We start from the raw sequence: 20,892 nt of genomic DNA on the forward strand, positions 1-20,892 counted from the left end.
GAACTTAACTCAATTAGAACTTAATTCTCCATTCAGCTACATAGGTTAGCTGAATGAATTTTAAAAAACAAGACCCAGATATATGCTGCTTATAAGAAATGTACTTCAACTATAAAGACATACATAGACTGAAAGTGAAGGGATAGAAAAAGATACTCCACAAAAATGGAAACCAAAAAGGAAGGGGTACCTATACTTACATCAGATAAAATAGACTTCAAGTCGGCCAGGCGCAGTGGCTCACGCCTGTAATCCTAGCACTCTGGGAGGCCGAGGTGGGCAGATTGCTCGAGGTCAGGAGTTTGAAACCAGCCTGACCAAGAGCGAGACCTTGTCTCTACTAGAAATAGAAAGAAATTAATTGGCCAACTAATATATATAGAAAAAATTAGCCGGGCATGGTGGCTCATGCCTGTAGTCTCAGCTACTCGGGAGGCTGAGGCAGAAGGATTGCTTGAGCCTAGGAGTTTGAGGTTGCTGTGAGCTAGGCTGATGCCACAGCACTCACTCTAGCTTGGGCAACAAAGCAAGACTCTGTCTCCATTAAAAAAAAAAAAAAGACTTCAAGTCAAAGACTGTAAAAAAAGACTAAGAAAGTATCTATTAATATATAATGATAAAGGGGTCAATTCAGCAAGAGGATATAACAATTATACATATATATGTATCCAACATCAAAGTATCCAAATATATGAAGAAAACATTAATACATCTAAAGGGAGAGAGGCTATATTACAGTAATAGTAGTGGACTTCAACATCTCTCTTTCAGTAATGGACAGATCATCCAGATAGAAAATCAATAAAGAGGCCGGGCGTGGTGGCTCACGCCTGTAATCCTAGCACTCTGGGAGGCCAAGGCGGGTGGATTGCTCAAGGCCAGGAGTTCGAAACCAGCCTGAGCAAGAGCGGGACCCCGTCTCTACTATAAATAGAAAGAAATTAATTGGCCAACTAATATATATAGAAAAAATTAGCCGGGCATGGTGGCGCATGCCTGTAGTCCCAGCTACTCGGGAGGCTGAAGCAGTAGGATCGCTTGAGCCCAGGAGTTTGAGGTTGCTGTGAGCTAGGCTGACGCCATGGCACTCAATCTAGCCTGGGCAACAAAGCGAGACTCTGTCTCAAAAAAAATAAAAAAATAAAAACTCAACTAATCCAAATGAAAGCAGAAAGAGAGAAAAAAATCAAAGAATAGATGAGACAAATGATACATTTAAATCCAAGCACGTCAATAATTACAATAAATGTGGATGATCTACACCAATTATAAGACACATTGTCTGACTGGATAACAAAAAGCAAGGCAAGACTCAATTATATGCTGTCTAAATGAAACCTACTTTAATACAAAGATAGAGATTGTTTAAAAGTAAAAGGGTAGAAAAGGATAAACTATGTCAAACACTGATCAAAAGATAGTTGGCTCATGGCTGTAATCCTAGCACTTTAGGAGGCTGAGGCAGGAGGATTGCTTTGAGGCCAGGAGTTTGAGATGAGCCTGGGCAACATAGCGAGACTTCATCTCTACAAAAAAATTAAAAATTAGCCAGGCAAGGTGGGGCACACCCATCCATAGTCCCAGCTACTTGGAGGCAGAGGCCAGAGGATCCCCTGAGCCTAGGAGTTGGAGGCTGCAGTGAACTATGATCACACCACTATACTCCATGCTGGGGGACACAGCAAGACCCTGTCTCTAAAAAAAAGAATAAAAAGAGAAGTTGGAGCAGTTATATTTATATCAGACAAGGCACATCTCACAACAAGATATTACTGAGGTTAAAAAGAAACATTACTGGTGGGAATGCAAAATGATACAACTGCTTTGGAAGACAGTTTGGCAGTTTCTTATAAAACTAAACATACTCTTATATAATCCAGCAATCATGCTCCTTGGTATTTACTTAAAGGATCTGAAAACATGTACACATAAACCTTGTACATAGACATTTATAGCAGCTTTTATTCATAATTGTCAAAACTTGAAAGCAACCAAGATGTTCTTTGGTAGTTAAATGGATAAATAAACTGTGGTACATCCGGACAATGGACCGTTTCAGTGCTAAAAAGAAATGAACTATCAAGTCATTAAAAGACATGGAAGAAACTTAAATGCATATTACTGTATGATTCCAACTATATGACATTCTGGAAAGGACAAAACTATGGAGATAGTAAAAAGATCAGTGATTGCCAAGGTCTCCGGGGAGGAAAAGATGAACAGGCAGAACACAGAAGATTTTTAGGGCAGTAAAACTATTCTATAGGATACTATAATGGTGGGTATAAAAGTTATTATACACTTGTTCAAACCCATAGAATGCATAATGCTAGGAGTGAACCCTAGTGGAAACTATAAACTTTGGATGATAATGGTGTGTTAATAGAAGGTTAATAGACTATAACAAATGTACCACTCCAGTATGAGATATTAATAGTGGGAGAGGCTGTGGTATAGGGTCAGGGGTAGAACTCTCTGTATTTTCCATACAATTTTGCTATGAACCTAACACTGCTCTAAAAAATAAAGTCTATTTTTAAAAATCCATCACTCACTACTGTATATTCTTATGTGTCATACTTGAATTAAGCACCAAAAAAGTGGGGACTATATCCATCTTGTTCCCCTGCTATATATTCAGTGCCTAGAAAAATGCCTAACACGTTGTAAATTGCTAATTTCTTGACATATTTTACATGTTGAGGAGGTGGCTGAGAATAAATCATTATATATATTTATTACTAACAGCAAAAGATAGGCTGAGTATGGTGCTCACACCTATAATTCTAATACTCTGGGAGGTGAGGCAGAAGAATTGCTTGAGCTCAGGAGTTTGAGACCAGTCTGAGGAAGAGCGAGACTTGTTTCTACTAAAAATAAAAAAATTAGCCGGGCATGGTAGTGCATGCCCATAGTCCCAGCTACTCTGGAGGCTGAGGCAGCAGGATTGCTTGAGCTTAGGAGTTTGAGGTTGCAGTGAGTGAGCTATGATGATGCCACTGAACTCTACCCAGGGTGAAAGAACAAGACTCTGTCTCAAAAAAAAAAAAAAAAAAAAAAAAAAAAAGCAAAATATATAATGTGATAAAATATGAATCTTAAAATTAATATATTCTTACCTAAATGTTAGAACTAAATGTTCTATACTAACTAAACTGCTACTGATTAAAATTTTTTACTGTCGGCCGGGTGCTGTGGCTCACGCCTGTAATCCTAGCTCTTGGGAGGCCGAGGCGGGCGGATTGCTCAAGGTCAGGAGTTCAAAACCAGCCTGAGCAAGAGCGAGACCCCGTCTCTACTATAAACAGAAATAAATTAATTGGCCAACTGATATATATATATATAAAAAATTAGCCGGGCATAGTGGCACATGCCTGTAGTCCCAGCTACTCGGGAGGCTGAGGCAGAAGGATCACTCGAGCCCAGGAGTTTGAGGTTGCTGTGAGCTAGGCTGACGCCACGGCACTCACTCTAGCCTGGACAACAAAGTGAGACTCTGTCTCAAAAAAAAAAAAAAAAAAAAAAAAAAACAAAACAAAAAAAAAAAACAAAAAAAAAAAAATTTTTTACTATTGATCTCTAAATATACTGCTCCGATAAGAAAAAAACTCTGAGAAAGAAACTTAAAATCACTTAGACCTCAAAAATAACTATTAATATACTGCAAGTGTACAGAAGAACATACATACATTTTATCTTTTAGGGGCAGTATATTTGATGAGAACAATGTAAAAGTACCAAACGGGTATCACTGAGAAGACAGATTTCAAGATTTTGGGATTATGATAAACTCCCTAGCATTTCTTTTCATGAAAGTAATCCTTCCCTGCTAGTAAACAGCCAAAAAACATTTTTTCCCCAAATTTTCAAATGGAAAAACAATCAGGTAATTATTCTGACAATATCTAGTATAAACACAAGACAGGTTTTTTTTTTTTTTTTTTTTTTTTGAGACAGAGTTTCGCTTTGTTGTCCAGGCTAGAGTGAGTGCCATGGCGTCAGCCTAGCTCACAGCAACCTCAAACTCCTGGGCTCAAGGGATCCTCCTGCCTCAGCCTCCTGAGTAGCTGGGACTACAGGCATGTGCCACCATGCCCGGCTAATTTTTTATATATATATCAGTTGGCCAATTAATTTCTTTCTGTTTATAGTAGAGACGGGGTCTCACTCTTGCTCAGGCTGGTTTTGAACTCCTGACCTTGAGCAATCCGCCCGCCTCGGCCTCCCAAGAGCTAGGATTACAGGCGTGAGCCACAGCGCCCGGCCTTACAAGACAGGTTTTTAAGAAACACAAAGCAATGAGCAGTAAATCACTTATGTATCCCCTCTACAGAACAAAACATACCATATTGCTTTGTACATTACTGGCACTCTAAAAGGTTTGTTCTTCTGTCATCTTTTTTGAGGTAAATAACAGTGTCTTTTTGTAAATTTAAAGATAAAAGAAAAATATACTTCCCGCTAATAATCACCTAATTTAAATAATTTCCAAAAAAAAAGAAAATACCCAAAATAATATGTTTTGTTTCATATTCTTTACATGGTTTGAGTTGTTTGTTTAGCATGCTAATTCCCTCAATAAATATCTACTAAGAACCTACTAAATGTCACTAAGACTCTGCTATTTTTGGAAAGATAATAACTTTCATAGACCTAGACCTAAATAGCTTATAAATCTAAGAGTCCACATATGTGAAAAATAATTTAAATAGAGGGAATAAAACAACTGTCCTACTATTTCCTTAATGCACTTATAAAACTGCCCTGCTTATTTTCCCTTCTTTGGCTTTTTACTATTTTCATTATTCTATAATTTGCTAACATATTAATTTTTAAATATTTCAAAATACCTAATTAGTAATTATTTTCAAGAAACTTCAAATCAAGAGCAAAAAAGCAATGTTTGACAAACATGGTACCTGACAGAGGATGTTCTTGGCCCATGATCCCTGGAATCCATTACCCAACCAACATGACACTCTAGAGGGGGATTTGTACTATGCCTTGTTTTTCTCTTTCTTGGACTCTAGAGAAAATGAAGTCAAGCATTGCAATTACTTTCAGTAGTGTGAACTTCACAAGTAAATTAAAACCCTCTGACTTTAAACCAACTCAAACATTTTCATACTGTGGATGACACATTGTGAAATCATATGAAGTCATAAAACTCAACCACCTCACATACAAGTTACAAAACTTAACAAAAAAGGCCCTTTGCTAGGTTTGTAACACAAGGATGAAAAGTAATCATCTTAGTATGATTCTTTATTATATGTTCTGATTGTCTTTACTTATACTACTCAATTATAAAGAAGTTATTTCTTAAACTGAGAAAACATTACTATGGTAAAATACTATTTCTTAATGAAGTCTTACAAGTTAAAATATACATTTTTTAATGTGATAGAAACTAAAAAGTCCCATTCTATAATGTCAAAGGATACAATATTCAGGCTTTATATTCCTGGTTGTTTTGTGTACCTTTATGTCAATGGCTTTTGGTTCTTTAACAACAGGATAAAATCTTGGTGTTTTGTTAGGATCTTGTAACCTGGGTGTTCGAGGTGTTTTGGGTGTCCTTGCAGGATGAATCCTAGGAGATTCTGGAACTGCTGTGGGCAATGAATGGGCCATTGTTGCTGAAGTTATTTCTGAAACATTAAACAGCTTCTGAGCTAATTCATCAGTCAAATCTGCAAAATAAAAAGCTCTTGAAATTATTTAGATGCTAGGAAAATATTTTACTTTGAGAATAAGGATAATTCTGAAATTCTCCAAACTCAAACGCATTTTTACTAGAAACATTTTGAATATATAAGAACAAAATTAACAAATACTTATTTAACCATCACCTAGATTTACAAAATTTTAATTTTGTTATATCTGTTTATGCCCTTTTTTTCCCAAAAAGAAAAGCTGAAGTTTCCTGTATAACCTTCTTTAATCCCATTTCCCTCCCACTTTCCTTCCCTAGAGATAAATTTGGCATTTTGATCTATTACTATGCATATGTAATAATATTATTTTGCATAATTAGCTTTATATATGTGACATCATACTGTATCATTTTATAAGCTTTTTCATGTTTTATTCATATAGCTCTAATTTTATTCACTTTCACTGAATAGTATGCTGCTGTACAAGTATATGAAAATGTATCCATTTTCCTATAGACAGACATTTTATGTTATTTCCAAATATGTGTGTTCATCAACAATGCTACAATGAATATTGTTGAACATGTCACTTTGTACAGGTGTAAGCATTTCTTTTGATATAAACATACCTAAGTTGAAATGCTAAGTCAAAGAACATGTATATTACACCAAGACAAAATTTGAAAGAGTGAAAAAAAAAAAGATAAAAGATAAAATTATATATATAAAAAAACAAAAACAAAGAACATGTGCATCTTTTGACTGACTACTGATTGCCAAATTGCTTTCTATAGTGGTTTCACCAATTTGCACTCTCACAAGCATCATGTGAGAATTCCAGTGATTTCACATCCTGGTCAAGATTGGGATTTGTTCAGATTCTAAAATATTTTCTACTTCATGTAATTTAAATAATATTTGCATTTCTTTAGTTGTTATTAGTGAAGTTGAACTTTTTTTGTTTTGTTTTGTTTTTTTGAGACAGAGTCTCACTCTATAGGCTGGGCTAGAGTGCTGTGGCATCAGCCTAGCTGACAGCAACCTCAAACTCCTGGGCTCAAGCCATCTTCCTGCCTCAGCCTCGCCGTGCAAGTAACTGGGACTACAGGCATGTGCCACTGCACCCAGCTAATTTTTCTATTTTTAGTAGAGACAGGGTCTCACTCTTGCTCAGGCTGGTCTCAAACTCCTGACCTCAAGCTATCCTCCTACCTCAGCCTCCCAGAGTGCTAGGATTACAGGCATGAGCCACCATGTTGAGCCAAGCATGTTTTCATATATATAGTTACCATACAGACTTCCCCTTTTGTGAGCTTGCTATTAATATCCTTTGACTATTTTTCTATTTGATTGTTTACTTATTAATTTGTTCATAAAAATGTATGGTAAGAAACTAAGTATGCCAGCAGATGAATCAAGTGATAGTGACAAAAATATAGGTTCTATTTCTTTAGATTTATCAACTTCTGATTCATAAAATAATCTTTTGTTTTTCACTGAACAAATATGAAGTGTCTACTATCTGCTAAGCACTATGCTAGGCACAAGTCTGTAAAGTCAAAAGTGAACTCACCCATTTGCCATTTCCTCTCCCAATCCATTTTCCTCACTGCTATCAGAATGATTACTCTGAGGAGTAAATTCGATTATTTCATATTTCTACTTAAAAATCCTTTGTTTTCCCTTGTCTCTAGAAGAAGTCTCATTACTTCCCTGAAAGCAACAGCCACAGTCTTATTGAATACTAACTAGTGTTTACCTTTCATAATAACTAGGAAAAATATATATCCTCACAAAAGAATGCTAAACTTAATTGAATTGTGTTAATACTGTTTTCCTTGTAGCAAAAAGATACAAATCTTAAGGATAAAAATACGAACATATACTGAAAGATATGTTAAATCCAGGACCTTTGTAAAATAAATCTTCAAAGATGTAAGAGCAACAAAAGCCCAGAAAGAGTATCTAGATTATGGTCTGTAAATTCCATTTCCCACTGATCAGTTCTCCTCAAGGAAATAAAATCTGGAGTAGAAAATGTATAATCTAAGCCTGGGAAATCTTAAGCCTCAAAGCAATGAAATTAAAAAATAAAAAATACTGGACGGGCGTGGTGGCTCACACCTGTAATCCTAGCACTCTGGGAGGCCGAGGCGGGCAGATTGCTCGAGGTCAGGAGTTTGAAACCAGCCTGAGCAAGAGCGAGACCCCGTCTCTACTAGAAATAGAAAGAAATTAATTGGCCAACTAATATATATAGAAAAAATTAGCCGGGCATGGTGGCGCATGCCTGTAGTCTCAGCTACTCGGGAGGCTGAGACAGTAGGATCGCTTGAGCCCAGGAGTTTGAGGTTGCTGTGAGCTAGGCTAACACCATGGCACTCACTCTAGCCTGGGCAAAAAAGCAAGACTCTGTCTCAAAAAATAAAAAAATAAAATAAAATAAAAATAACATAGGTCAAATAACACAGGAGCAAACTTTAGAAGTCCCACCAGTCAAATATGAAGCAATTTGATCACTAAAAACAATGACTGAAATGGATTAGACACATCAAATAAATGAGCTCCATGAGTTTAAAGTATTGTTATGAAGGTCCATGAAAAATTGAATTGAATTTCAGGGTAAAAAAATTGAATTTCAGGGTACCCAAGGTTGACGAGAGAATAATATTCTTTAGAGAAGAATTCTAGGTAAGAAATGCAGAAGGAATGATACAATTAGAAGATCACTATTTGCAACTCTACTGAAATATAGGATATCTCGGGAATATTTATCAATAGCTGCTAAAACCATTTGGTAAGAAGTTGAAGGGAAACTTTATAATGAATAAGTCTGACAACACCTGAACCAAATCATCAGAATATCAGTAAAAGTGAGACAGGCATATTATGATAAAATAGGAAATAAACAACTTTTCCTAAGAAATATCCTTGCCACCAAAACCTAAATATACTCAATCCTTTACTTCTAAATCCTCTGTATTACTACTTCATTAGATATATAGGAGACAAGAGAATATATTAAATGATATGAAGAAGATACAACTATGTAAATCTAGATCATAAATCCTAAGGTAAATTAACCAGTTTCTTCAACAAATCATTGGCATGTAAAAACAAGAGAAGAGGAATGATTATAGATTTAAGAGTGACTTAATGGTATATCAATCAAATGCAATGTGTACCTGGTTTCGTCCTAATTTGATCCAACAATTTGAAAAAGATACATTTGGGACAATCGGGGACTACTAAATGTAAACTGGGTAATAGATGATATTAAAAAATTATTTCTAATTTTGTCATATGAAGTAATGGTACTATGAAAATTTATATATGTGTATATTTTTTTGTAAATCTTTATCAATTTGCAACATACAATGAAGTATTTCTAGGAGAAATGGTACGATTTGGGGATTCAATATAAAATACCAGAAATAAGTTAGGAAGAAAGATACAGATAAGAAAGAGCATCGGTCTGGTTCCCGCTCTCACAGCCATTGCAGTACATTGAGCTCCATAGAGACAGCGCCGGGGCAAGTGAGAGCCGGACGGGCACTGGGCGACTCTGTGCCTCGCTGAGGAAAAATAACTAAACATGGGCAAAGGAGATCCTAAGAAGCCGAGAGGCAAAATGTCATCATATGCATTCTTTGTGCAAACTTGCCGGGAGGAGCACAAGAAGAAGCACCCAGATGCTTCAGTCAACTTCTCAGAGTTTTCTAAGAAGTGCTCAGAGAGGTGGAAGACCATGTCTGCTAAAGAGAAAGGAAAGTTTGAAGATATGGCAAAGGCGGACAAGGCCCGTTACGAAAGAGAAATGAAAACCTATATCCCTCCTAAAGGGGAAACAAAAAAGAAGTTCAAGGATCCCAATGCACCCAAGAGGCCTCCTTCGGCCTTTTTCTTGTTCTGTTCTGAGTATCGCCCTAAAATCAAAGGAGAACATCCTGGCCTTTCCATTGGTGATGTTGCAAAGAAACTGGGAGAGATGTGAAATAACACTGCTGCAGATGATAAGCAGCCTTATGAAAAGAAGGCTGCAAAGCTGAAGGAAAAGTATGAAAAGGATATTGCTGCATACCGAGCTAAAGGAAAGCCTGATGCAGCAAAAAACGGAGTCATCAAGGCTGAAAAAAGCAAGAAAAAGAAGGAAGAGGAGGAAGATGAGGAAGATGAAGAGGATGAAGAGGGGGAGGAAGATGAAGAAGATGAAGATGAAGAAGATGATGATGATGAATAAGTTGGTTCTAGCGCAGTTTTTTTTTTCTTGTCTATAAAGCATTTAACCCCCCTGTACACAATTCACTCCTTTTAAAGAAAAAAATTGAAATGTAAGGCTGTGTAAGATTTGTTTTTAAACTGTACAGTGTCTTTTTTTGTATAGTTAACACACTACCGAATGTGTCTTTAGCTAGCCCTGTCCTGGTGGTATTTTCAATAGCCACTAACCTTGCCTGGTACAGTATGGGGGTTGTAAATTGGCATGGAAATTTAAAGCAGGTTCTTGTGGGTGCACAGCACAAATTAGTTATATATGGAGATGGTAGTTTTTTCATCTTCAGTTGTCTTTGATGCAGCTTATACGAAATAATTGTTGTTCTGTTAACTGAATACCACTCTGTAATTGCAAAAAAAAGTTGCAGCTGTTTTGCTGACATTCTGAATGCTTCTAAGTAAATACAATTTTTTTATTAAAAAAAAAAAGAAAGCATCAAACTATTAACAATTGTTGAAATTAGGTGAGATGGGTACATGAGGGTTCACTAAACAATTCTCTCTACTTTTATCTGTATCTGAGCATTTTCATAACTAAAAGTTAAGTTTTATTTGTTTTATATTTATTCTACTCTAACTTTGTTTAATGTGAATTTTACCTACCAAGAAGAGTAAATATACCAATTTTGTGAAGACTTAGGTATAGAGTACTTTGGTTATATTAAAAGAAATATTTTGTACAGTTTTTATAGCATATCATATATAATTTATAATATTTTGACACAAAATTATAAAAAAGAGTTAACTGTAAGAACAAAATATTTGTAGAAGGCATTAAAATATTATTATTAGAAATATATATAATTAGGGAACAAGAACACATGAACATTTTTTATCAACTAAAAGCCTAGGATGACAAATAAAAATCATCTAGATATTATAACTTCCTTTTAATCAAAATCATAAGCCATCTCTTATATACAATGTTCATAACAGCATTTTTCATAATAGCCAAAACTGGAAACAATCCAAACATCCATCAAATGTCCAATGGATAAACAAAATGTGGTATTTTCCATATCTTATAATACTGTTTAGCAATAAAAAGGAGCAAGGTACTGATATAGAATGAACCTCAAAAATATTATGTAAGTACAAGAAGCCAGACACATAACTGCATATCATATGATTCCATTTATATAAAATTTCTGGGAAGTATAAAGCCACAGAGAAAGAAAGCAGATAACTAGATGACTTAGGCTGAAGGTGAGTGTTGGGACTGACTGCAAATGAGCATAAGGGAAATTTTTAGCATGATGGAATTGTTCTAAAACCGATTGTGGTGCTAGTAATACAACTATACAGATTTACTGAAACTCATCCAATGATATACTTAAAGTGTTTTAATTTTATGGTATGTAAATTGTACCTCAAGAATGCTATAAAAAAGCAAACCAAGTCATCTGCTTTTCAGGGCACTTCAATTGTGACTATCTACCTTACAGTTTTTGTTAAAAACTTACCAAAGAATAATGATATTTCAGAGACCAGGTTAAAGCAGTGATTTTCTTTTCTTCTTTTTTTTTTTTTTTTTAAAGCAGTGATTTTCAAAGTGTGGTACCAAATAGCACCATCAACATGACCTGGGTACTTGTCAGAAAGATATATTCTAAGATCCCACCTAACTTACTGAATCAGAAACTTGGTACAGAGTTCTTTAATCTGTTTCAACAAGGTTTTCACGTGAATCTTAAACATGGTACATTTAAAAAACACTGGGCTTACAGGTGTGCTAACTATTCTATTACTTATGATTTTCCAAATTTTATCACTACCAAATCAGATTATTGCATGACTTCATGCCTGAACCATATGAGCCTTGTCCACAATCCTTGTAAAAATGAAACTTAATATTATGCTGTTAGTATTTACTGAAGGTCAATAATAAAAATGCCACATGAGAACTGGCACTTCAGGTTTGTTATAAATAAACAGGGTTCAGCAAACTTTTTCCTACAGATGCCAGATAGTAAACATTTTTAGCTTTTTGGATCATAAAGTCTCTGTTGAAATATCTCTACCTTTGTAGCATGAAAACAGCCATACACCATATATCAATGACCAGAGTGACCAGACTGGTCCATGGCAGGCCAATGGGCCATAATTTGCTGGCCACTGAACTAGAGAAGTCAAACAGATAAGGATCCAAATACTGGATTTATACATTGCTAGCAAAAAAAGTTATTATAACTATATTTTGTCTATTCAATAAAGTAGAGGAAAGCATGAACATATAAAAAAAAGTGATACAGGCAATATAAAAGAGAACTCAAGCTTCTAAAGAAGAAAAATACAATAGCTGAGATTTAGAAAAAACACACACTGGATGGAATTAAAAATAAATTAGACACTGGAGAAGAAAAGACTTTAATAACCTTGAAGACACAGAAATAGAAATTACCTAAAACAAAACAAGGGACTGAAAACAAAACAAAACAAAACAGAACAAGAATAGAGCGTGGGGCACAAAGGCTAACACCTACAATCCTAGCACTTTGGGAGGCTGAGGCAGGGGATGATTTGAGGCCAGGAGTTTGAGAGCAGCCTGGGCAATAACAAGACCTCCCAGAATTAGCCAGGAATGGTAGTGCACACCTGTAAGTCTTAGCTATTCAAGAGGTTGACAGGGTAGAATCACTTGAGCCCAGGAGTTTGAGGTTGCAGTTAGCTACAATGATACCACTATGTCTAGCTCAGACAAAAGAGACAGACTCTCTCTCAAAAAAAAAAAAAAAAAAAAAAAAAAGAAAAGAAAGAAAGAACAGATTAGTGAGGTAAGGGACAACTTTAAGTGGCCCTATATACATGTAATTGTTGTCTTGAAAAGGAGAAAGAGAAAGAAGAATAAGAAATAATCATTAATTTCTTAATTTAAAATAACTGTCAAACATTTTCCAGATTAGATTAAAAAATATATAAACACACAGATTCAAAAAACTCAATAAGCCCAAGCAAAACAAAAATGAAAACTACACCAAAGCAACCACAGTTAAAGTGCTTTAAATGGGTGATAAAGAGAATACATTAAAAACAGCCAGAATCAACAGAAATTATCTGATCGCAACATCAGAGAAAAAACAATTGAAAAAATATTAGCCAAGCCTCAGGAACCTGTGGGACAACAATAAAAGGTCTAGGAGAAGAGAAAAAATGCAGGGTAAAAAATATTTTTGAAGAAATAATAGCTGAAAAGTTCCCAAGTATGGCTAAAGACATAAATGTACAGATTCAAGATTCAAGAAAGTGGTACAATTCCATCCAGGATAAACTCAAAGAAATCCATACCCAGACACATCACACTCTACTTGCTGAAAACTTAAGACAAAAAAGAAAAAAGAAAAAAAAAAAACCTTTAAAGTACCTAGAGAAAAAATGCATTATCTGTGGGGGAACAATCTGAGTGACTATTAATTTCTTTATCAAAAACCATGGAGGCCAAAAAAGAGTGGCACAACAGTTTTCAAGTGCTGAAAGTAAAGAACTGTCAATCCAGAATTCTTTATCCAGTGAAAATATTCTTGGCACTGAAGATGAAGTAAAGACATTCTCAGCTGAAGGAAAACTAAGATAAATTATAGCCAACTAAATAAACTGCTCTAAAAGAATTGCTAAAGAAAGTACTTTAGACAAAGAAAATGATACCAGAAGGAAACCTAGAACATCAAAAATGGAGGAAAAGCAAGATAAATGGTAAAAGCTGGACAAATATAATAGACTATTCTCCTATTAGGTTCTTTAAATATGCTTAATGGTTAAAAGTAAAAAAATATAACATTTTCTGATGGTCTTTTCAAAGACTGAAGATACAATATTTAAGATTATTGTATAAAGAAAACTCTATGGGGGTAAGGTTTCCACATTCTTATTGAAATATTGATTTTAAGTAAACTGAAAAGTTATGTATTTTGTAATCCCTAGAGCAACCACTACAAAAAATTATACAAAAAAGATACATATGTCCAAACTCACAACAGGTAAATCAAAATGGAATGCGAAAAATTTACAAATAATCCAAAGAAAGCAGAATGAGAGAAAATATTTGCAAACTATACATCTGAATATTTAAGGAACTCAAACAATTTAATAGCTAGAATGCAAATAACCCAATTAAAATATGGAGAAAGGAACTGAATAGAGATTTCTCCAAAGACAACATAAAAATGGCCATCAGGGCTGTGCATGGTGACTTACGTCTGTAATCCCAGCACTTTGGGAGGCTGAGGTGAGAGGATTGCTGCAGGCCAGGAGTTTGAAACCAGGCTGATCAACAAAGCAAGACCTCATCTCTACAAAAAAATTGAAAAATTAGCTGACTGTGGTGGCATGCACCTGCAATCCTAGGCTCTCAGGAGGCTGAGGCAAAAGGATCACTTAAGCCCAGGAGTTTGAGGCTACAGTGAGCTATGACTGTACCACTCCACTCCAGCCTGGATGACAAAGCAAGACCTTATCTCCTAAAAAAAAAAACAGGCATGGTGAATAAAATTTTTTTTAAATGGCCATCAGGTATACAGAAAAGTGCATTGATACAGTAGCCATTCTGGAAAACAACATAGAGATTCCTAAAGAAATTTAAAATAGAATTACAATATAACCCAACAGCCCTCTTCTAAGTATATGCCAAAAGGAAATGAAATCACCACCTCCATAAATATATCTGCACTCCCATATTCATCATCACATTATTCACAATAGCCAAGATATGGAAATAACTAAAGTATCTGTCCACTGATGAATAAATAAGTAGTGGTAAATGTGTATATACAATAGAATATTATTAAGTCTTAAAAAAAAAAAGGTCATTTGCCACAAAACATGGATGAACTTGGAGGACAGAAAGAAAAATACTGCATGATCTCACTTATATGGCATCTAAAAAAAGGTCAAATACATAGAAGTAGATAATAAAACAGTAGTTTCTAGGGGTGGGATGAGGGAGTGTGGGGAGATGTAGATCAAAGGATACAAAGTTGCAGATATGTAGCATGAACAAGTCTAGAGGGCTAATGTATAACATGAGGATAATATTTAATAGCATTATATTATATTTGGTATTTCTGCTAAGAGAGAAGATTTTTAGGTGTTTTTGCCAGGAAAACAAAAGGGCATGTGAGATGCTAGGTATGTTAATTGACTGGACTATCATAACCATTTCACTATGTATATCAAAGCATCAAGTTGTATACCTTAAATATATATAATTTTGTAAAAGGATATAAAAATTATAATTCTGAATCCTTGTTGGGGGGTCAGAATGAGGGAGGGAAGGAAGGAGGGAGGGAGGGAGGGAGGAAGGAAGGAAGGAAGGAAGGAGGGAGGGAGGGAGGGAGGGAGGGAGGGAGGGAGGGAGGGAGGGAGGGAGGGAAGGAAGGAAGGAAGGAAGGAAGGAAGGAAGGAAGGAAGGAAGGAAGGAAGGAAGGAAGGAAGGAAGGAAGGAAGGAAGGAAGGAGATAATAATTAACCAATGGAAAAATGATGGTGACTTTTGCAGGGTGACAAAAATGGAGATGGTGAGAAGAGGTTAGATTCTGAATATATTTTAAAGGGTAATAGATATAATCTGCCAATAAATAAGTTATGGAGATGGAAAAACAAAGTGATCAAAAAATGACACTAAGATTTTCTGACCTGTGCAACTAGAAAGAGGTAATATTTACAGAGATGTGGAAGTCTGGGAATACAAGTCCTTGGGTAGGGGTAGGAATTCAGAACTTGGATTTTAGACATATGAAGTTTGAAATGCTAATAAAATATCCAAGTGGAACTGTTGACTACCCAACTGAATATCTGTCTGGAATACAAGGTGAAAGTCTGGTCTGTACACATCAATTTAACACTCATTAGTATAATGATGCTACTTAAAACCCATTAGAGCCAGGTGCTGTGGTTCACACCTATAATCCCAGCATGTTAGGAGGCTGAGGTGGGAGGATCACTTGAGGCTAGGAGTTCAAGACCAGCCTGGGAAACATAGTGAGACCTTGTCTCTATAAAAAATTTAAAAATTAGCTGGATATAGTGGTGCACACCTGTAGTCTTAGTTACTTGGGAGACTAAAACAGGATGATTGCTTGAGCCCAGAAGTTCAAGGCTGCAGTGAGCTATGATCAGGCCACTGTACTCCAGCCTGGGTAACACAGTGAGACCCTGTCTCAAGAAAAATAAAAAAAAATAAAATAAAACCCATGAGACTTGATGCTGTTACCTAAGGAGTTACTGAAGAGAAGAAATCTGAGGACTGAGCCCTAAAGCACCAAATTTTAGAGATTAGGAAAATGGTGAAGAACTAGCAAATGAGACTCCATAAGGCAGAAGGAGAATTGAGTGAATAAGGGACCAGGAAGAAGAATGTGTTTCAAGACACAGTGATTAATTTGATCTAATGCTAATGTCAGGTAAGATGAAGATGGATTTGACCTCTCTTAAACATGGAGATCTCTGGTGACACTATCAAAAGCTGATTTGGAATTTGGAGGGCAGGGGCCAGTCTGGAGAAAGTAGAGGGGATAAATAGGAAGACAGATATTTAAGACAGTGAAAGTAGACATCTTTATACCTTAAATTCTATTTTGTAGAGTAATATCAACTCTTTTTATTAGGATAATTATTTTATACAATTTCCCATCCTTTACCTTTTAATCTTTCTGTATACTATGACATACAAATAGCAGAGTGAATTTTTTAAGACCTAATCTAAAATTATCTTTTAATATGAATGTTAATCTATTCAATATTTTTTGTCATAATAATATATTGGATCAATTTCTATTTTAATTTTTGCTTTTTTCTGTTCATATTTTTAAAAGCTGAAAATTACAGCACAAAAAGCAAGATTAACAAATGTTTATTTACATTTAAAAATAGAGGTGATACACACATATCTACTAACTGGACCAATATATAAATATCAGATGCTAGCAAACACATGTGCAGGCTTTCCAGACAGGATTTTCTCATTCTCTCAGGAGTAAACCACTACATTGAATTTTTATACTAATAATTTCCCTTACTTCTCTTTATGGCTTCTATGGGCTATGTATGTATACATGAATTTTATACTTTATGTAATGACATTACATTGAATGAATTTCTTTGTGTCTAGTTTATTTTATACATCCTATATTTTTAGATTAACCCATTCTGTAACATGTAGCTTTAGTTCTTTCATTTTCCACTGCTGCATATTTTTCCTATATAATATTAATATATTCTACCATAAATGGGCACTTCTTAGTTTTCATCGGCCTTTTTCTATTATGAACAAGGATGCTATAAATATTCTCTTGGTAAACATCTGCAAGAGTATCTCTTGAATTGAAACTGCTAGATTATAATATGGCAGGTCATTGTCATTTTAATCGCAAATCTCAGTAAAGATAGCATCTTTTTATGTTTATTGGCTATTTGGTTTTCCCCAATGTGAAACTGCTCTTCAAGTTTTGTTTGCTACTTTTTCTATTAATATTTGCCATTTTTCATATTGATTTCTAAGGTTTTAGATTTCTATAATGTTAATTCTTTGTTAATTTCATGCAATGTCAAATTCATGTCCTAATTTGTGACTTTTATGTTCTCTATGATGTGCTAAGGAACATTAATTCTCAATTTTAAAGTACTCAAATTTAACAAGACAAAAACCCCAGTAATTTGATTGAACATCCTTAGTGTAAAAATATAAAGTTTTTAAAAGCTTGAAGAACTTTAAAAGAAGTAGCCTTCATTACTTTAAGTATTATTATTTATTGTTATTATTCTGAAACTATTATGTCATTGGATTAGCAAATAAATAATTATGTTACTGTGGTTAGGTACAAAAATAATTTATATGTAAGTAAAAAGTAATACAACTATAAAATCAAACAAGTTAAAATTAAAACCTATAATCTTAAATTTGCATAGAAAGTATCAACATGAATATGTAATATATTTTTATCTTTAAAAAATTTCCTAGCTCTTTCAATTAAAAAGGCCTAGAAGCAATAATCAAGTCAGTAGCAAATCTGGTGTTAACAACACTCAACATTGTGTCAGCTGGCAATATGTGACAGTTAACAGTCCAGCTCCATTATTACAGAGCAAGGAAATGAAAGGTGGATTTGAAGCTAAAGTCAATAAAATGAAAACTGGCACAAGTATCAACAATAATAACTACAACAGAGTGAAACCCATCTAATGTATTTATAAGTTCACAATGCTAATTTTAAAACAAAACAAACAAAAGAACTTCAGTGTTCATCAGTGAAGGATGTCAGGGAGCCAGCCAATTACTTTGACAACTAGTAAATAAAGGGAAAGAATGTAGCATTTATTCCCTTTTCTGTAAGAATTCTATCTCAGAATAAACTAAGAGTCAATTAAGGGAAGTTCTCTTGATGGAAGTATTCTGCCTATTGAAGTCAGAAATAATGATAAAAATAGAATTATCACATTTTGCAAGCCCTAGTGAAATAAAAACTTTACTCAATGATCATCAATGACTGCAAACATTACAAAAAGAGACAATAGAGTATTCTCTGCCTCCTGGTAAAAGTATTCAATACTACATAAGAAATTTGAGTCTCAATCTAATCAAGCCTGTGTATCAAACTAACAGTTATAGAAAATTCAGGACTAGAAAATAGGTTAAATGAAACCGTGGGGATGTAATCAGCAAAATCCAGAATGTGAGAAACTCCACAGGACAAACAACCCAGTTTCTTCAATAAACTGCAAGAAACAATAAATTATAAGGAAAAAAAATAGTAGAAGCCTATAGACTAAAAGAGACATATCAATCTACTGCAATCTATTTGAAGAAACTTAAAAAAAAGTGATGAATAAGAAAATTTGAATACTAACTAGACATTTAATATTAAGGAATTACTGTTAATTTTAGATGTAATAATGATAGTGCTATTTATGTGTTAAAAGAGATAGCCCTTATCTTTTTAAAGACACAGAAATATTTAGAGATGAAAAAAGATGAATAATTGGGAGCTTTCTTCAAAATAATCCAGAAGGAAGTAGAAGGAATGACTAGAGTTGAGACTAAACAAAATTAGGTATGAGATAATTGAGTGTTAAAGGTAGATACCAGGAATCTGGGGTTTCATTACACAATTCACTTTATCTTTGTATATGTGTGAAGTTTTTTAAAGTGTTTTTTAAAAACTTTCTTAAGAAAAGACTAAAACAAAATCAGTTATACTTGTCTGAAAATATCAGATTCAATTTATGAATCTCCTAATGTATTTACATTCTCACATGAGCTAAGGCCTTAAAACAAAACAATGACTCTAGTGGTATATTGTATGGATAAGGATAAGCAAGTCAGTGAAAATTTTTATTTTGAGAAAAACATTCCCAGCATCTCAAAATCATATTAGATACATAAAAAACCAACCAATTCTTCTAAGTCAGCATCTGGTTTTGAGCACAATCTGGTGTTATAATAGATGACTCCTAGGTCAACTTTATGATTACCTACCTATTCAGGCAGAGTAAGAGTAAAATAGGATTCAAACATTGTATGTTTACTATAAGGCTGTCTCACCAGATTTATGATCTGTGTTTTTAAGTCTCCAAAATGTTTTGAAGTTCACCAAAGGATAAATAAAAGTTGAATTTTGAAATTCTAGTATTTTTACCAGATGCCTAATGTTTTCCCACAAATAAAGAAAAAAAAAACCCACAATCTTTTAAAACAAGTTAGTACTGCTTTAATACTATTCAGACACTTACACAAAGCAGGTTTACATACCTTGCCTGGACTGTGAAGGTGCTACAGGAACTTCTTGGTTTGGCTCAAAAGGAAGTTCAGGTGTTAGGTTTTCAAATTGCTCTTTACTAATGAGATTTAGCTTCTTAAAGTTCTCAACTTCTTGCTGAAGTAGAATGGAGGAATCTAATTACTAAACTGGCTAACAGAGTAACCAACAGACAATAATTGATATCAACCGCAAAAAAAATGAGCTTTTTAAAAAACAGGGATTAACTGCAGCAGAGTAAAAAAGATGTTCTAATAATCCAGCATTATATTTAATAACAATTAATATTCAGAGTCTAAAAGAGGGATAGAAAACCCTAAAATATTATGAATATTTTAAAAATAAAAAACATTATAAGGGCATACACACATATCATTATTTGTTAAGCATTTATTCACAAGGCCACCAGGGTATTATAGAAGTGACAGAGTAATCTAATACATGGTAGCTATCCTTAAGAAATTTATAAGTTAGATGGAAATGAAGAAATGTATACATAAAAACTAATAATATTAGGCAGTATGTAAAAAGTGATATTTGTTATAAGAATTGAAATCATCAGAGAGGCATCATAAAAGAGATGAGACTATAGCTGCTCTTGAAGGATAAGAATTTAGAGAAAAGGAAAAAGCATTCTAGATTAGGTAATGTGAGCAAAAATGAGAAAATTGGAAAAAGCAATATGCTTATTGGAAAGTAATTAAGTGAATGAGAAAATTTGTGTAGAACCATTGGCAAAAAAAAAAACCTGATAAGGAAGTTGGAGAAAGGCATAAAAAGACCTTTACTACTGGGTCAAATTTTCACTTCATTTTATAGTAATGTGATATATGTGATAATAGATAAATCTGGAGGGTCATTTCCAAACCCTTTTAGAAGCTCAGCAGCAAGGAGGCTCAGTAGGTTTCAGTTGTTAACTTAAAAGAATAGGCCTATCCCCACCTCTGGAGTTCTGGAGGCTCCTCCTTTCTAACTATTATTACATAGTCACTTAGATGTCCCCTGCCCTGCCCTACAAATACCAAGAGCATAACAGAGGTGGAGGCCACTCTCTATTGGAAGTTCATTTGGCCGTGGTGCTTAAAGAGCCTCTATACCTGGCCAAAGATGTGGAATAAAAAACAAGAATTTGAGGGATTACTTACACTCTAGTATTTCTTGTAAGTTTTCCCCAATAAACCCTGTATCGCATCTGTACCGTGTGGTGCTGATGG

The 20,892-nt window shown here is 34.5% G+C and overlaps 1 protein-coding gene and 1 pseudogene across 8 annotated transcripts in view; one reads left to right on the top strand and one right to left on the bottom strand.

Moving 5' to 3' along the window:
- The window catches only part of LARP1B (La ribonucleoprotein 1B), a 121,430-nt gene that overhangs the window by 19,374 nt on the left and 81,164 nt on the right, over positions 1 to 20,892 (bottom strand). For 6 of the 8 annotated variants that reach the window (XR_012923254.1, XM_012791079.3, XM_012791076.3 and 3 more), the window contains 3 exons: positions 19,672 to 19,795; positions 5,482 to 5,693; positions 4,920 to 5,026 (listed from right to left, as the gene is read on the bottom strand). Coding sequence is in view for 6 of the 8 variants with exons in the window: in XM_012791079.3 (XP_012646533.1) it covers positions 4,920 to 5,026; positions 5,482 to 5,693; positions 19,672 to 19,795 (443 nt within the window). In the remaining 2 variants the exon portion in view is untranslated. Of the gene's footprint in view, positions 1 to 4,919; positions 5,027 to 5,481; positions 5,694 to 19,671; positions 19,796 to 20,892 lie in introns of those variants that run through there. The other 2 variants (XM_076010619.1, XR_001160830.3) reach the window with 2 other exon arrangements.
- Positions 9,137 to 10,208, top strand: LOC105885828 (high mobility group protein B1 pseudogene; annotated as a pseudogene).

The sequence above is a fragment of the Microcebus murinus genome, chromosome 15, assembly GCF_040939455.1.
Source record: "Microcebus murinus isolate Inina chromosome 15, M.murinus_Inina_mat1.0, whole genome shotgun sequence".
NCBI classification, from domain to species: Eukaryota; Metazoa; Chordata; class Mammalia; order Primates; family Cheirogaleidae; genus Microcebus; species Microcebus murinus.